The sequence below is a fragment of the Symsagittifera roscoffensis genome, chromosome 9 (genome assembly GCF_963678635.1).
Source record: "Symsagittifera roscoffensis chromosome 9, txSymRosc1.1, whole genome shotgun sequence".
Taxonomy (NCBI): domain Eukaryota; kingdom Metazoa; phylum Xenacoelomorpha; order Acoela; family Convolutidae; genus Symsagittifera; species Symsagittifera roscoffensis.
In genome coordinates, this window is record NC_087070.1 from 7,015,794 (window position 1) to 7,033,404 (window position 17,611).

The 17,611-nt window shown below is 34.9% G+C and overlaps 1 protein-coding gene across 2 annotated transcripts in view; it reads right to left on the minus strand.

The window, feature by feature from the left end:
- Nucleotides 1–8,189: 8,189 nt before the first annotated feature.
- The window catches only part of LOC134854444 (myb-like protein AA), a 33,050-nt gene continuing 23,628 nt past the window's right edge, over nt 8,190–17,611 (minus strand). Inside the window, exons 1-4 of one of the 2 annotated variants that reach the window (XM_063870696.1) lie at nt 16,019–16,203; nt 9,544–9,636; nt 9,038–9,245; nt 8,190–8,796 (exon numbers count right to left, since the gene is read on the minus strand). In XM_063870696.1, the coding sequence (XP_063726766.1) occupies nt 8,600–8,796; nt 9,038–9,245; nt 9,544–9,636; nt 16,019–16,027 (507 nt within the window). In that variant the 5' untranslated portion in view covers nt 16,028–16,203 and the 3' untranslated portion in view covers nt 8,190–8,599. Of the gene's footprint in view, nt 8,797–9,037; nt 9,246–9,543; nt 9,637–16,018; nt 16,204–17,611 lie in introns of those variants that run through there. The other variant, XM_063870695.1, reaches the window with a different exon arrangement.

The window sequence follows — 17,611 nt, forward strand, 5'->3', positions numbered from 1 at the left end:
AAAGTCCAAAATGAACGATTAAGATCACTACTAATTCGTTAAAACCGTTAATCTTCCCACTCCGATGTCACAAAAAGATTTCGAACTCCGACTTTGCATTTTCGGACATTCTGGTCGAATGTCACAACTGCAGCCCCAAAGATGTCGGAGCCACGGTTCTCTCGTACAGAGGAGCAAAGCTAGACCATCTTGCTGCTACTGTCTTGCACTACCCCTCGCAGAAACAGAACTCTGTTACGATTAAAGCCTGCTTTAATGATAACTCTTTTAGGCATTTAGACATTGCAGGTTATAGATTTATTTTAAATTTATTGATTCCAAAGTTAAACCCAAATGTTCCCATTATCCCGAAATCATATTCTCCGAAAATAATCTCTTTATTCATAAAAAAAACTTGGTTATCCAGAAAGTTCTTTGTTTCACCTTATAAATACACTCTATCACTCAAAGAGTCCGAATCCTTTCCCCCAATCAAAAGATTTATTCAAGTGCAAAGAAGGTAGTCATTTTTCTCTAAATGGTAAAAACGTTTTCAGGTTACTGATCGCTTAGCTATTTCGTATCTATTCACCATAAGTTTGCCCTGCTTGTTGCCAAATTAGGGCTAATCAAACGCATTGCCATTTTTGCAGACTCCACTTCAGAAAAGGAGGCACTTGGTGCGTCATTCGCGAAGCATACATCAACCTCTCATTTAGCGGGCTGCAGAGCAGCAAATTCTATTATGATGAGTTCTCCTGGTTACAATGCACCCCCAAGAATATTGCAAAAGGGTTTAACTCAACCAACAGTCAACTGAGCACAACCCTCATCACAACTCTAGAAGAAACATCACCGGCAGCACCCGAAACAAACGTGCTGTCCAACGCAACACAATCCATCGCCCCAGAATTCATTACAGTCCCTTTTATTCAATATGCTACCAAAAAAGAGGAGACTGATACTAGGATCCTCAAGTCTAGGTACTGCAGCCCCAAAGATGTCGGAGCCACGAAAAGGAGCCATGATTGATCGAACTCCTGCGGCCCGTGGAAAAGTATCGACCAAAAGTTTGAAATTAAAATAAAGGACATATATAAAAAAGTCGTTAATTACTGGGGGGTCGCGGTTCATGGTTCTAACAAGAACAAGCATGGTTTCCAATTCAGAGAAGCAATTGAGCCAGCAGATGTTGTCGTTAGTAGAAGAAACACCAATTCTAACATCGCCATGAAATTAGCAATGATTCTTCCACATCTGCTGCACCGCAAAACTAATTCAGAAGTAAGCGGATCGAGGTCCAAAACTCTGAGCCGCCGCATAATTTTGCCGAAGCAAGGCCTACTAGACAATCTTTTCACTGAAGCGAAAGTTCTCTAAATTAGACATCCAAAACAGAAAAAATGCGAAATTAACGAGAAATTTAACTGACTTGATAAACTAATGATTTCAGGAAAAACATCTGCGGCCATTGGCTGCTTTTCAGACAAGAAAACGAAAAGAGTTTTTCCCCTGAACGAAGTTAAAAAGGAAAAACAGTCCTTTGTACCCTGAAAGAAAAACACCCCAAGCTAAAGCAGTGAGCACTAATTATGGAACTGAAGTGAGTGAAAACACAATGCCATACCACCCCTCTATATTCGAGCAAATAAACGCCAAGAAAAGTCAAAAATCAACACTGACAACGCATGGAAGCCACGGTCCATCAACTTTAGATGCGTGCGGATGGAGAAGGGTGTAAACTCACTTCAACCAGACATCTATTGAGCTCTGCAAAGAAATTTCAAAGCTATCCTATACAGTATCAAGTAAAAGTCTCCCCCATGAAAACCTTACGGCGTACAAATCGTATTGTCTGATACCTCTGGTCAAAAGTCGAGGGGTAAGGCCTATTGGTATAAGCGAGGTTCTGAGGCAAAAAGGTGGTAAAAAAAATCACCCAATGAAAATATTCAGACCGTAAAATCTCAAAAAAATGAACATCATTCTTCTTTTTGATGCAGAAAATGCCTTCAATTCGCTCAAAACAGAATTTGCTCTAAAAAACTTCCATTCCAATGACTTTTACGGAATCCTGCAAAATCCAATTGCTCCCCAAATTGGTACGCAGATGACGGAAGCGCTGCAGGTGAGCTTCAGAGTTTTCGTGAATTATTCGACAACCGGTATGTGAACGGAAAGGCTTTCGGCTATAATGTGAAGCCTTCCAGGTGTCAACTCATAATGAAGCTAAGCCGTCTGGAATGCGCCATAAAGTTATTCGAAGGCACAAATATTATGTTAATAATTGGTTTTAGACTCCTTGGACTGGCGATAAATACATGGAAAGCCAAAATAAAAAGACAATTACACTAACAAAAAAGTTTTCGGAAATAGCTAAAACATAACCACAAAATGTGTACTCCTGCTACACAAAAGGAGTTCAAAACAATTTAAGCTTCCTAACCAGAACAACTCCGGAAGCATTCAAGAGAAAGGACGAAATTGAGAAAAACGTAAGACAGCAGCTACTTCCTAGTTTTACTGGTAAAAACCAAATAACCAATGAAGATCGGATCTATTTGCACTACCACAACGAATGGGAGTATTAGACCATCTCAGTACACGGATTTTTCCAGCAATTATGAGTGGTAATGAGCCAGCCGTAATCCATTAGAAAACAGTGTTTCCGAAATAGCTGAAACGGAAGAAACTTTGATAAACAGGAACACCAAAACTGAGAGACAAAACACTCTCAAAAAGGCTAAAATTATCAAAAAAGGCTCTTCTTAAAATATTTAACAAAAACCAAATACTAAAATGTCCCGGTTGTGCAAAAGTCCCGGTTGTAAGATCCAACTTCGATCGTTGGAAGGCGAAAAGTTTCACAACAAAACAGCTACTACTGAAGATGACGCTCGACTTAACATCAAGACAAATAGACTCTGGGGAGGCCAATTCAGCCGAACTTTTTTCGATGTAAAAATTTCCAACTCCCATGCTAAGTCCAGCCATAACACTACATCTGACTCCAAAAAGTATAATGAGAGTGTCAAAACATTAAAATAAAAACAAAGAATTCTGGATGTGGAATACAGCAGCTTTGTTCCACTCATTTTTGTGTGTACTGGTTGACCAGCCCCAGTCTCTACACAAACCTTCCAGAAACTAGCAGAGAAACTAATCGAGTTAATAGAAAAACGGAAAGAATCATACTCAGACACAAGAAATTTTGTAAGAACGAAATTAAGTTGGAAACCTAAATTTTTGCTCAGTTTAAAGCACATTCATCGAGTCGGGACGTTTGAAGGCAGTCAAAACAAAGAAAAAAACGGATACAACACAGGATAACAAATATAGGCTCTTACTGTGCAAATAGCAGAGAATGTTCCCATCATTGTCTTAAGAAATACATTTTTTTTTTTCAAATTAGGGTTTTTTCCGTGTGGTGCGATTGTAAGATCTGAACAAAAAAAAAAGAAATGAGGCATTTTTGACAGCAGTCAAACAAGCCACTTTGAAAACAATTCAAGAAAAAAAAAGGCTAGAAACACGAAAAATATCGTACATATATTAATTTACATAATTTTCTATTTTTTTTTGCAGAAAATTGACTTTTTTAAATTTTTCTAATTCCGAAAATAGCGCTACAAATTTCGAAAAACTAAGTTTTCCCAAATAACACTGGGTTTTCACGGCTTAATTTAAACTCAATTAAGATATTGTAAGCCTGCCAACCGCATTTCATTTTGACAAATTTTATTAGCTCGAAATAAGAACAAATCAAAATTTCAAATCAGAACATATAAAAAATTGCGCGAAAAACAAAAAAAAACAACTAAACTACGCCCGAATAAAAAGCTCCTCCAAATTATTCAAATGGTCGGAACAAAATTTTACTAAGCTTACTAAAATAAAAAATCGTTTCAACATTTACCAGAATTAACTTCAACATTTACCAAAAGACTTTAATCTTCAGCTCAGATACGTGTTTCGTATATGCTTAAACGTGTTTCAGATACGCTACACCGCAAACTCTTTAAGGCTGCTCGAATCATGGCAGAACTACAGATGTTCCAATTTCTCTCGAACGTCTCGTCACGGCGAAGAAATTGTTCTAAACCGAATTAATGAAAACTTATTTTTAACAATTACAGTGTTTCGTATACACGCTCAACCTTTTTCAAATGGTCGGAACAAAAACTCGCTAAACCGAACTTAAAACAAATACTTTAACATTTATTAGAAGAAACATCTGAGCTGAAGTTTAAAAACATATCTGAGCTAAAGCTGAACTTTAAAGTTTTCTGGTGAATGTTGAGGTTATTTTTTCAAATTCGGTTGAGTAAGTTCTGTTCCAACCATTTGAAAAATGTTAAGTGTTTACTCTCAACCGTAAACTATTTACAAGGCTGCTTGAATTAGAGCAAAACTACAAATATTTTGACCCCTCACTAAGGCCTCATGCCATTGAACAGGACTTAAATAGAATATAGAAGTTTCAAACGCATTTTTCTCAAATTGGGTTAAGATTAGACAAAAAACGAAGAGAACAAAAGTTGCTTAAAATTTCACCAGAATTAATTTGGTGCATTTTTTCCTCCAAAATTTTCAACCAAAAGGTTACCCCAAAAATGGGTCATTTTGGCTTTTTTCAATGAATTAAGAATTACGATGAAACTACTTTGTTAATTGGTGAGAAATATATATCACAAGAAGCCTCTCACAGCTCAACAAAGTTCTAGAAGGCTATAAATCTCCAAAAATTTGACTCATTTGTTTAAAATTTGTTTTAAGCAAAGATTTTGGATTTTATATAGTAAAAATCACTTTTCTTGACTATCAAGCAAAGAGATTTTCTCTTATACAGATTCTCTTTTCTAGAACTTTGTTGGGCTGTGTAAGAGGCTTCTTGTGATATATATTTCTCATCAATTAACAAAGTACTTTCAGCGTAATTTTTAATTAATTGAAAAAAACCAAAATGACCCATTTTTGGGGTAAAATTTTGGCTGAGAATTTTGGAGAAAAAATTGCACCATAATAATTCCTGTGAAATTCTAAGCAACTTTTGTTCTCTTCACTTTTGTCTAATCTTAACCCAATTTGAGAAAAACGCGTTCGAAATTTCAAAATTTATCGTTTTGTCCGGTTAACTTAAATCAGCACTGTTTTTTGTCAAATCAACTTAAATCAACTCAACTTTTTTCAAATGGTCGGAACAAAAACTCAGTTAACTGTATTGAAAAAATACTTTTATCATGTACCAGAATACTTTAAACTTCAGCTCAGATAAGCTCAAACATAAACTATTTTCAATCCAAGGCTGCTTGAATCAGGGCAAAAATAAATGTTATGACTAAATTCTAAAGTCTCGTCCCTATGAACAAGGCTTTACCAGACGACTTTAAACTTCAGCAAAAATACGTGTTTCAAATGGTCAAAACAAAAAATTACCAAACCAAAATTAGGAAAAACAATAACTTTCAAATGGTCGGAACAAAATTTACTTGAGTGCATATTAAAACATTTATTATTCGAATGTTCAGAAGAAAAACTTAACGAAACGAACTTTAAAAAAAATAATTTTAACAGGAACCAGGAGCGTTTATGCTCAACTGTAAACTATCTGCAAGGCTACTCGAATCAGGGCCGAATTACGGTCAACATTTTTCAAATGGCCCGAAGCTGAAGTTTAAGGTCTTCTGGTAAAGTCTAGTTTGTCAGCACGAGACGTTAGAGAGGAATTCGGATCATTTGTAGCTTTGCTAATTAAAATACAAAACATGAGAAATAACATAACAACGCTTTTTCTTTCATCATTTTTTGAATTTAGATTCCCTTGACGGAATGTTAAAAAATTCCAATTTTTTCATTGATTGCAACGATTTCAATTATGCTAGTGCAAGACAAAGTTCAGAGAAACTAAATTCAAAAACAGATGATCAGATGTAGTTATCCATAGAAAGACTTAAAAAAAAAGTTCCCTTTTCGAACTGAGAAGTCAATCACGTTTTTGGTACTCTTTAACCTTCTGCTGTTTACGGAGTTTTACTAAAAGTTTTATCTTCCTTCTATCAAAAGAAAGGAACTCGACTTGAAAAAACAAAAGTGAAGCCGCGAAAAAAAATTTGAGACTACACAAACTTTAGACTTTTCCTTAGAAAAGAGAAAAAATCATCACGACCTGTTCAAGAGTCTGAGCTACGTTCATCCACTCTTAAAAATATATATATTAAAAAATTCTATAAAACTGAGTTGTTAAAAAAAACCAACAGGAAAATTTCCAAATGCAGATATACTCAAACATCACTATTTTAAATCTTCGACAGATCTTACAGTTGAGAAAAATATTCTGTGATTCTCTTAGACAAATCGATCGCTTGAGAAAAACAAAATTGAGATCAGAAAATTGAAAATCAATTATAACCAGTAGGCATTTTAACAAAAACTATAAGAGTTGTAGAATTATTCAAGAATTATAAAATTTAGTTGAAATGTGCTTCGACTTCTGCTAAATCCGTTCATCTGTAAAAAAAAACACTGAAAATATTTACGCGCTTTGATTTTCTTCGCATGTAGACAAAATGTTTTTTCGAACGCGCGTAAATATTTCAAAACTTTAGTTAACACGTTAGGTGCGATTAACATTCTGATCTTTCTTTGCAGTTTCCACTCTATTTATCCATTTTGAACTGTTGAAATATTTCACAGCAAACTAAATGAAAACTAAATCATGATTAAAATAGAAAATTATGAAAAAATTAAGGAAAAATGTTTAATACAGCATCGAAGCTTTGCTTCGCAAACACTGGCGAGAGCACGACAAAAATCAGCTCTATAAAGTGCAATGAGAAAAAGTAGAAATAAATATTGAATTAGTAGAAATTCGAATACGTCTCGGATTCTATCTGCGACATACGGCGGGAATGTCTCACACACTAAGCACTCAGCCACAGAAGCTTAATTAACCACAAACACTAGCCTGCAATAAAGCAAAGCACAGATGCTATGCAATTTCCAATGGAACAGATCGTTTTTATATCAAAAGTGCTATCAAATAATGAACTCTTTTAATTGCTAGTTAGATTAGAAAAAAGGTTCTTATACATACACTAACGCTCGCAAGCTTGCTAGAGTAAATAGTCGTCCAGCAGTAATTCACTTATAATAAATTCAGCTGAAGAACACTAATAACCTCATAATTTTTAAAGATTGAAAATTTTATCAGGTTTTTAGACTTTTGGAAGTCCACATTTATCTAAAGGAACTTTAACGATAACACATTCATCTCATTTCCAATGCTTTTTAATCAACCAACAACTGATGCCAATGTAAGAAAAAAATGAACAAATAACCAAAAAAACATACGTTTGATCAGAGATTGGACTTTGAAGTTACTTGACTAAACTCATTCCAAGTATTTCTCATTTAAAAGCAAAAAAAACATTGATTAGTTGTAACGACTTCTCTCCAAACACAGCGAAAGAATTAATGCGAAGAAATGCTGTTTTTGCGCAATATTTGATACTTCTAAGAAAGCTCGTAATGACATGGAAAAGAAAAAGTAAACTCTAAATTAGTTAAATTAGCACGACTTTTGCAGAGGAAGTATTACAAGATTCACAACTCTCGTCATTTTTGAAATTTTTAACGTCACAACAAATATACTCAAATTTTCCAGTTAATGATATCAATTTGTCTAGAAAAAATGTCTTTAAAACGCAGGGATGACAAAAAGTTTCAGGATTTAGGGCATCATGAAATTCAAATTGTAATATCGCATCAAAATGATAAAATTTAGCGCCATTAGAATGTCATTGGTAAGCAGGGGCGGATTTAGGGGGGGGGGGGGGGGGCGGACGCCCCCCCCTCAGGGATTCGAACCCCTGCCAACCCAAAGGGTCCCCCCTTTGATACTTTTTAAGAAATCCATTTTTGGCCAACCGACCCTAAAATTTTTCTAAAGGCGCCTTTGGCGCCAATATATACTAATTTTGAGGGGGAGCGCGCGCCAAAAAAACGCGTTTTTTTGTCAACATTTTCCAAAAAGTGCCCAAAAACGGCTTTTTTGACCTGTTTTTTCAAAAAATTGCCTGCGGCGCAGAAAATTTGACCACAACAGGGTCTTTTTACTGCTTTGGGAAAGCTCGGAAAATCAATCTCATCGACCTAAAAAAAAAAAAAAGGTCGTCAAAATTTTCGAAAATTTTTTGAAAATCCGCCCCCCCCTCGAGAAAATCCTAGATCCGCCCCTGTTGGTAAGCACTAAATTCTTCAAATTAGTGTCTTTATTTTAAGCTGTTTGATTTTTTTCATCTTAAGAATTTACGCACGATTTGGCTCAAAAATTAGATAAATTAACTGCTCTTTTATTTATGATGATTTAAATCGAGATATTCTGCCTAACAAATTAAACTAGATGGTTAACTGCGCTCATGGTCTTGTTTTCAAATTATCCAAAACAGCTACATCATTAATTTAGCTAATATTTTACATAACCAGTTCCGTACGCATTGTTTAGTTTTTGTTGTACTCAAATTTTCACCTATTTGGATCAAAAAGTTTTATTCAATCGTTATTATTAAAATGTTCAAAACTCTCTTTCGTTCTTCTCTCGTTTTTTCCTCAAAATTTTCCTTCAGTTGGTGGATGACTCAAGTATTAGTTTACTCTGTCGTCTTTCGGACGATTTCCTCGTCAGCTCGACTGTTGCGGGCGTCGCGGGAACATCGATAAGAACGGGGACACCCCCGACTACCGATAGCCCCTGTGCCCCGGCGACTACCTCTCCACTGGACAGGTAAATTGCTGGAGGAGGGGGGTTTATGACTGCATCTTAAACAACAAAAAAACATTTTTAGACAATTGATCAAATACTTCAACTCAAGCAAGCGCTTGTTCAAATTCAAAAAATGCTATGCAAAATTTGGGTAACCAAATTTGGGTAAATGTAATAAAGCTTTTTCTACGCATTCTTTTGAGTCACCAACGAAAATAAATCACTAAGCAGGGCTCGAACCATCAACCTTCGGATTGACAAGCAGGTGCACTATCCACTTCGATGTTGTTCACTGACCTGTCGGGTTAGTGGTGTTGTTGTTATTTGGATTAATGACTGGGTGAGGAGGACTGTTTTGGTCTTGTTTCTGCTGCTGGTTTTGATTAGAAGGGGAATACTGACTCTGTTGGCTGTTCTGCTGCTGCTGCACTGCAGCTGTGCTAGTGGACATTGGCGTCTGTTTGGCTCTGTAGTAATCGCCAGAATCGAAATAAGATTTGGTGGTCTAAACAAAGTGCTATCTCTTCACATGTAAACTGCATTAATCAAAAGTAAAACAGCAACAATTTTTTCTCGTTTTGGGTCTCAGTAAAAAATACTACGCATAATAAATAGATAGAAGAGGTTTATTTTGCTTAATAAATAAAACGAAATAAGCTACCAAGTCCAAGTAGAAAAATATGAAACATTTCAGAGGCTCCGCGCCAAATTCTGTCAGCTGAACGAAAAATATATAAATTTATCGAGGGTTTCGGTCGGAGGCGAGTAAATTTATTTAAGAGAACCGAACAGGTTGAACTCACTCTTCGGTTTAAAAGCAGATTTGGATGTTTCTTCGGCAAGTTCTGATACTTCTGGTTTAGCAGCAATTCCTGTTGCGATTCCGCAGATATGATCTGAACAGAAAAAAAATCGGATTAGTCAAAACAGCCTCCAGAAGTGCTTAGTTGAAAAGCGCCATTGGAGAATGCTGAAGCGCTTTGAAGCATAGAGTTCTAGCTATTATCTACCATCATTATTTTGATCATTTTTCTAAAATATTGCCTTAATTTTTTTTTTAAAACCTGTTAAAAAACGCGTTCTTCCAAAAAAAAATAACATACATTTCGCATTTGGATGAGGGATATTAATTAATACAGAAAGTTACGACCGTAGAAGGCTATTCAGAAACAATAAAAACATACAACCTTAAAGCTCTTTGAATTTCAAGAACTTTATTTGATTAACTGTTTACAAAGAGGCGAAGGAGAACCTCGTATCACTTGCAAAACAACATAAACATAGCATGACAAACTACCCGACAGAAAATGAGACTAGATGAAACTGAGACGTTTATTTTGTCTTAACATTCAATTGTCTCACTTGGACTGTATTTCTTATAATGAATTTAATTTAAATTACCATCAAAACAAAACTTGATCACAGACGCGAGGCGGCGCTTCGTAAACACTTGCGAGAAGACGACCAAAATGCAGCTCTATCAAGTGAAGTAAGATAAAAAGATGAAATAAGCATCGAATTAACAAAAATTTGGCTACGTGTAGGATTCGAATCTGCGACCTACTGCAATCAAGAGATTTTGAGTCTCACGCACTATACATTCAGCCACTCAAGCTTAACAACCGACACACACTAGTCACGAATAAAGCAGCTGCTTATGCTAACAAATTGCCAATGCGATTCAGCACTATATACAATTTTGCAATTAATAACTTGGAATCTAACAAACTGAAGGCATCCACACTAACTTTGCATGTAACAATTCCAAAGCATAAGGCCACATTATGTATAAATTATGCATTTCGAAAAATTGCGAGAGTTAGAAAATTTCTGAAATCAAGTTTTTATTACTATGATGTTTGAAACAAATAGCTTTTTTCGGTTCATTGGATGAATTAAAAATGCATCAACTGTGTTAATTTATTATTATTCGAATGTCAAAGCACATGCTATCAAAAAACTGTACCAATATTTGCGACTTCAGTTAGAAAAAAGAAGGTTCCTACTAATACACTAGCTTCGCAAGTGTAAAAACTGCAAAAGCCAAAAACTTTCAAGGGAACACAAAAATCATGAAAAAAACTTGAAAGTAATGTCAACTTTAAGAAACTTGAAAATAATTTCAAGTTTAAGAGTTTAAGCCCCCCTCGCAGCGTTTAGATAAAAAAATTTTTTTGTCCATCAAACGACTTGATGCAAAGCGACTAAGCCGAAACCTTTAAAGCCGAATAAATAGAAGAAAGAGAAAAAAACAACATAAAATACACAGGCGAAGCGGAGCTTCCGCACCACTTGCGATACAACACAATCATAAGAAAGCATAACTTGAAGAAAAATTATAAATGTTGAAAAAAACCTTCAGTTATTTCTATTTAAAAAAGTAAGTGAAAAAAGTGCAAATTTTGGAATTTTCCTAAAGACAACTTTTCTCTTACAAAAAAATTAAGGAGTGGCAAGAAACATTAAAAAAGAGTCACGATACAGTAAAAAAAATCAAAGTTTGACTTTTCCGAGGGCCATAATTTTATGTCTTAAAAAAGTTTGGGCGTAGCCGCTCATAGAGGGGAGCTTATCAAATCTTTTCTTTTCATTGAAGCCAATTTCTCAGATTTGGTTGGTTAGTTTCAAAGAAAACGAAAAAAAAAATCAAACACATCGGTCAATTATTCCTCGCCCCCCCCCCGACATATTTGAAGGCTGTAGACAAAAGTAAAGCAAGGGTAGTATGCAAGCACACAATATTGTAGGCAGTTTTTTTATTGAATATTCTGTATTGAAAATCGGTACAAGGGTGTTTGACAAAAAAAAACTACTTTTTCGCAAAAACTGATTAAATTTTCCAAAGCGTGTCAAAAAACACCCAATCCCACACACTTTCATTATACTTGTTTTTATCAAGCAGGAAATCTAGGCAAACATTCCGAGCAGGACATTTGAACTTCAAGCTAATAACTGAACAAAACTTCCTACAGCAGAAACAAGGTCGACAATCTTTGAGCAGACACCAATTGAGCCAAAATGGCTGATTTTGCAAAAAATAATAATAATTTTTTATAAAGTCCCTTGAAACTACCATGCAGCTGACATGCTCTAATTCATGAAAAACCAAATTTGATTTAACTGATTTTGTTTAACTAGTTGTTAACACGCAAAAAAGTCTCTATTCCGATTTAATAACTCTTGCTAATCGCAAGCGTAAACATAGCCAACAGGCAGTTGGAAATGAGTCCATGAACGCGACTAAACAAAAAAAACTTGTTTTTTGAAAAATCTCAATTTTCAAATGTACAAGAAACAAAATACATGGCCTTAAAAGCTCTTTGAATTTCGAGAAAAATGTATGATTTGACCATTTTATGATAAAATTTGCCCAATTTGAGACACCTGGATCGACAGGTAATTTTTTTCCGCTGGGAAATCTGATAAATATATTCCATTTTCGAAATAAGAAATCGATCACGTTCTTCGTGGCCTTTCCTACTTTTGCTGTTTGATAGTCGAGTTTGCCTTCCTGGAAACAAAACAATTAATCTGAATTTAAAAAACAAATCTAAGTTAAACCGCAAAAAAGTAAATTAGAGCCTGACCAAGTTTGATTTTTTTTTTCTAAAAAAGAAAATCATCACAACCTATATAAGAGTCTGAACTACGTTCATCGATTGTTAAAACTGAGATCGGAGTTGTTAAATTGACAGCAAACAAAACTATCCTGCATACAACGGTTGTTCAAAAAGGAGACATGCTAAAAGTTATCCCACTTAGAGAAAACTGGATCAATAAGTAATTTTTCATTCCGTGGGATATCAGAAGATTCAAGTCCCGTCTTGAAACAAGAAGTTATTTTTCGTGACCTTTACTCTTTTGCTGTTCAATGCTGAAGTTTGACTCCGTTGGAACAAAGAAAATGAACTTAAAAAGAAATGAGAAGTGAATTTGAGCCTGAAAAAATCATCGCGACCTATGAAGGAGTCTGAAGTACATTCATCGACTTTTAAAAATAGATGTCTTTAAAGTTCTCTGAATACCTAGAATAACTTATATATGACACTTCTTTGATAAAACTAACCCAATTTGAGAAAATTGGATCAATAGGCAAATATTTTATTTCGCTTGGAAATTAAACTCGTTAATTAAATTTCACTTTAGAAACTAGAAGTCGATCACTTTTTTCGTCACCTCAAAACTTTTGCTGTTCGATAGTGTAGTTTGCCTTCCTTTGAATAAAGAAAATGAACTGAACTTAAAAATTAACCATAACTCAAACTGCCTGAACAAATTTTACGACTTGTCTTGAGCGACCTAGATTATATTCTGAGCGACCTAGATTATATTCTGAACTATGTCCATCGGCTCTTAAAAAATAAATCCCCTTAAACCACTTTGAATTTCAATCAAAATTTATTACTGGTGCTTTTTTGATTACATCAACCCAGTTTGAGAAAACTGGGTGGTCGTCGCGCTTCGGCGTCAGAGATACGGCGAGGCAAGGGTAGGGTCCCTGCCGGTTCTCGTTTCTTATAACCTTATACCCCTGTCGGCGGAATCGGGGCTGATCTCCAAAACGTTTCGTCAGAATTTCTTTAAAATTGGCATGCGGCTACAAAATGCAATTCTAAGGATACGATTGGACGCCGTTTGGCCAGAAAAACTCTATATGTTGACTTATGGCGGGAAATGGGGGGCAAAAACGGAAAAACGAAACACGATTTTTGGTTAAAATGACTCAATAACTCAATTTGGGTCCAAAAAATGGGATAGATTGTTTCGTAAGGGATGAAAGAAGACTGTTAAGGGAGCCTAACTATGTAAAAATTAGGTTTACTTTATTTTTAAAATTTTTTTTTTTTCAGGACCGTCTCCTAATTTTTTGGTCATTTTTTTGGAAAAATTAACCAAAAAGGTGTTTTTTTCGTCTTTTCTCTAAATATGAAAATTTTATGGCTTTGATCATGCTAACACTTCTAAACAAGTCCACAAAGCGTGGCCTATTGAAACAATTTGATTGGAACAACTTTTTTTGACTTTTTGAGAAAAATTGGTTTTTCATGTTTCTGACTCAACATTTTATATCAAAAAAACAAAAATTTTAAAAAGTGAGAAAAAATGAGTTTTGATAGCATATTCGAGCTTGCCATAGTCATTTTAGTAGGTTTAGAGTATTTAATTGTCAAAATTGGATGAAAATTTTGGTTTTTACAACTTTTTTTTCTCGGGTAGCTTTTTACTACTTTACTACAAATAAAACTGGCTAAATTTCGAAAAAAAGACTTGTTTTCGGAAGTGGCTACCACAATTGTTGTAATTTTTTGCAAGCGGCCTTACGAGGACACTACATGTATGCCCTAATTAATTCATTTTTTGATCCTTTATGTTTAAAGACGACTTTACCCGATTTATCTACCTTTATGAGTTAACCAAAAACGTGTTTTTTTTTACTTTTCTCCAAATATGGAAATTTTACGGCTTTGGTCTTGAAAACCATTCTGAACAGGTTCATACATTGTAGCCTAGTGATTCAATTCAATTGGAACTATTTTTGATGACTTTTGAAAAAAAGAGATTTTTCACGTTTCTATTTCAACTATTTTTATCAAATAAAAAAAAATGTTTTTTTTTTCTATTGCTTCTAATCATTTCGAGACAAAATTAACTTTTAGGACCTAATTCAGGTCCAATAGCCTACTGAAAACAACTAAAAGTCGATAAATTTAAAAACGAGATCAAAAATAAGTTAACAGGACTGTTTCCGAAAACTTGTTTTCGTCGAAACAGTCTTCTTCAAGAATCACAATGTTTTGCATTGTTAACTGATCAAGGCGCAGAGTGACTTGTCATTATAATCAGCCAGCAATGCAAGTTAGCGATCATGGCTAATAGTCTCAGTGAGTAATGAAGAAGGAAAAGTCAAAAAATGTTTGACAAAATGTGAAGGTTAAGAAAAAATTAATTGACCTAGAGTTTTCGAGCAGAAAAGAGCACCCTTCGGGTGCTCTTTTTCTGCGAGTGCCACATGCCTTGAAGCCAATGGCCCCCAGGCCACACTTCAAAACTTACACCACTGCAAATACCGATGCACCGCAGGTAAAAGATTGACCTAGATCAATAGGTAAATGTTAAATTCCACTGGAAAACCTGATTTTTAAATTCCTTATTCGAAGTTAGAAGTCGATCATGTTTGTCGTGAGCTTTACATTTTTGCTGTTCAATAGAAGAATATGCCTTCCTTTTAACAAAGGAAATGAACTGAATTCAAAAAGAAACCAACAGTCAAACCTCGAAAAAGTATTTCTGAGCCGGAAAAATTTTAAGATTCCTGAAATCATCGCGACCTATATAAGAGTCGGAACTAAGTTCATCGACTCTTAATCAGTTTTGAGAACAATTTTCGAGACTTTTACCTAAAAAAAACAACACGACCTAAATAAGTGTCTTCGTTGCGTTCTTCGCACTTGATTCAAATTTTTTGGGTCAGTAATAATAAATTACAATTAACTCCGTATGAGACAAAAATTGCCAACATGTGCCGGTAAATTCCTTAAACAAACCTGAGTTACTTGCTTTACAGGAAAAATTTCAAACCCCTACTGAAAACACGTCTTTATCGAAAATTGTCATCAGTTATTTCGGTAAAAAGGATTCTGACAAGACAATTTCAATGTCGCTTAAAAGTATGTTCAAGTTTCTTTAGCGCCGCACGCTTCCTTGTAACATCAATAATGCAAGAAGCTTCTCGCTTTTCTACTAGAATTTGCAGGTTGTGAACTGAGCTCTTCTGTACTTGAACTTACAACTTCTGCATGTGTTGGTTCAGAAAAAGATGGTTGTTTTCAAATTACTAAAAAACTACTACTAAATCAATTTAGTTCTGCAGATGTACCAAGTGAACAATCTCCCCATGAATCAATTTTGGGACGAAAAAATTGACTTAGTTCAAAGTTACATTTCTCAGCCTTACTGCGTAAACTTGCCATTTAATTTTAGGGGGGAGATTGTTCATTTGATCTACTTAAGTGGGGGGACATTGGCCCCGTAGATACTCATCTTAGTCATAATACTGTCTATAAAAATAGTTTCGCTTTTTGAAAAGGGTTGTACAGTCTTTTCTGCATTACACACACATCTCTCTGTTTAAACGTCGCTTTCAAAAATCCGATTATTCTGCTTAAATTTGGGTGCTTAAATCCAATTGTATCCAAAAAAACAATTAATTTTTCCTAATTCGCATTACTATAAAGACTCAGATTCTGTTTTCAATCTAAAGCCATACTTTTAACTTACCTTTTGCATTGTGACTCTTCTACTAAAACGCCGATCAAAAACTAAACGAGAGGATTGTATTCCGTGGTTGAAGTTACGTTTAGTTGAATGTATTAGTCTGACTTGACTGTTCGTTCAATAATTTCTACTTCACAATAACCGAAATGAAATGTGTTAGATTGTGGAGTTTGCTCAGAGTCAACTAGCATTGTTTGCATGAGAGACAAAGCACCTCCAAGTTTAGAACTCAATTCAGTTCGCCACCCAATTTCGCGACAAGTTTATGGATGCGTAGAAGCACCAGCAGGTAGGGGCCGAATAAGCCGAAAAAATTCCTATAAAATCGAAACCACATTCCAGTTGTTTTTTCAATTCAGCAACTACTACAATATTTTTCAAAAAACTAGTTTTATGTTTTGCATATAACATATAAAAAATAAAAAACCTAGTTTCATGTTTTGTATACAAAAAAAAAACAAATCAGACGGAAATAATGTATTAGAAAACTCAATATAAAATGGAAAATTGGGCTTTTAAAAGGATCAGATTACAATGTAGAGGTTAATTGTGCGCGAAGAATAGATTCAGTTTGGGGCTTGTTGATTAGTCACTAAAACCAACTCGGCTAGAGGTCATATCGGATATGAGTAAAACTAACAATTGAACTTTGCCACAGAACAAACACTTGACGTAGTTTAATGCACTTTTAACAAAAACCGAGGTGAAGTTTTTGTTGAAAGGGCATTAAACTACTTCGTTAACTGAAATTCAAATTTATGATAGACCAAACATTTGTTCAACTGTTTTTTCGTCTAACGCGCTAGTTTTAGAAACCAAAAACACCAGTGCAACTCAAAAGCAGCAACTCAGCGAATTGTGTTAAGGACAGCGTAGGAAAAAATTCTAGATAAAAAATACATCAACAAAAACTTTATACGTTTGCCTCGAATGTTGCATTTGAGGAATATCGACATGTTCCGAGGAGAAACATGGACAGCATTAGGTTACCATTCAGAAAAAAAATTATCGACCGCCACTTTTGATGACAATACTTCGGTTGATGATAGATTCGAAAAATAAACAAATTTAAATACTTTGAGCCACAAATTTTTTCAACAAGATTTACCTCCCCTCCTGAAACACGCAAAAACCCAATAAGTATTTTCGCCCTTGAAACGACGCAAGAAAAGGTGACTGAGCCATTACCACATTTAGAAAACATTTCAGCCGAATTAACCTTTTGAGCAAAAAAACGTTAACAGGAAAGAAAAAGGGAAATCATAGAAAATCAGAGGTCACAAACTTTCGAATTACAGGATCGAATCAAAAGGTCTTTCAATTCTAGCAAAATTTGCTTCAACCAGAACAAAGAGTGCATGATTTTGAAAATAACATTACAAAAAACAATATAAAAAATCAGCTCCTGACCGATATCGAACTTATAACCTCAAGCATGGACATTAACTCAAAATTAAACATGCCAAAGCGGATTTTTATACGTTTAACGTTTTGGGCACTTTTCGGAAAATTGCGCGAGATCCTCTTCAAAATTAGCATAAAGTGGCGCCTTTAGAAAAATTTTAGGGTTGGTCGGCCTAAAATGGATGTCATAAA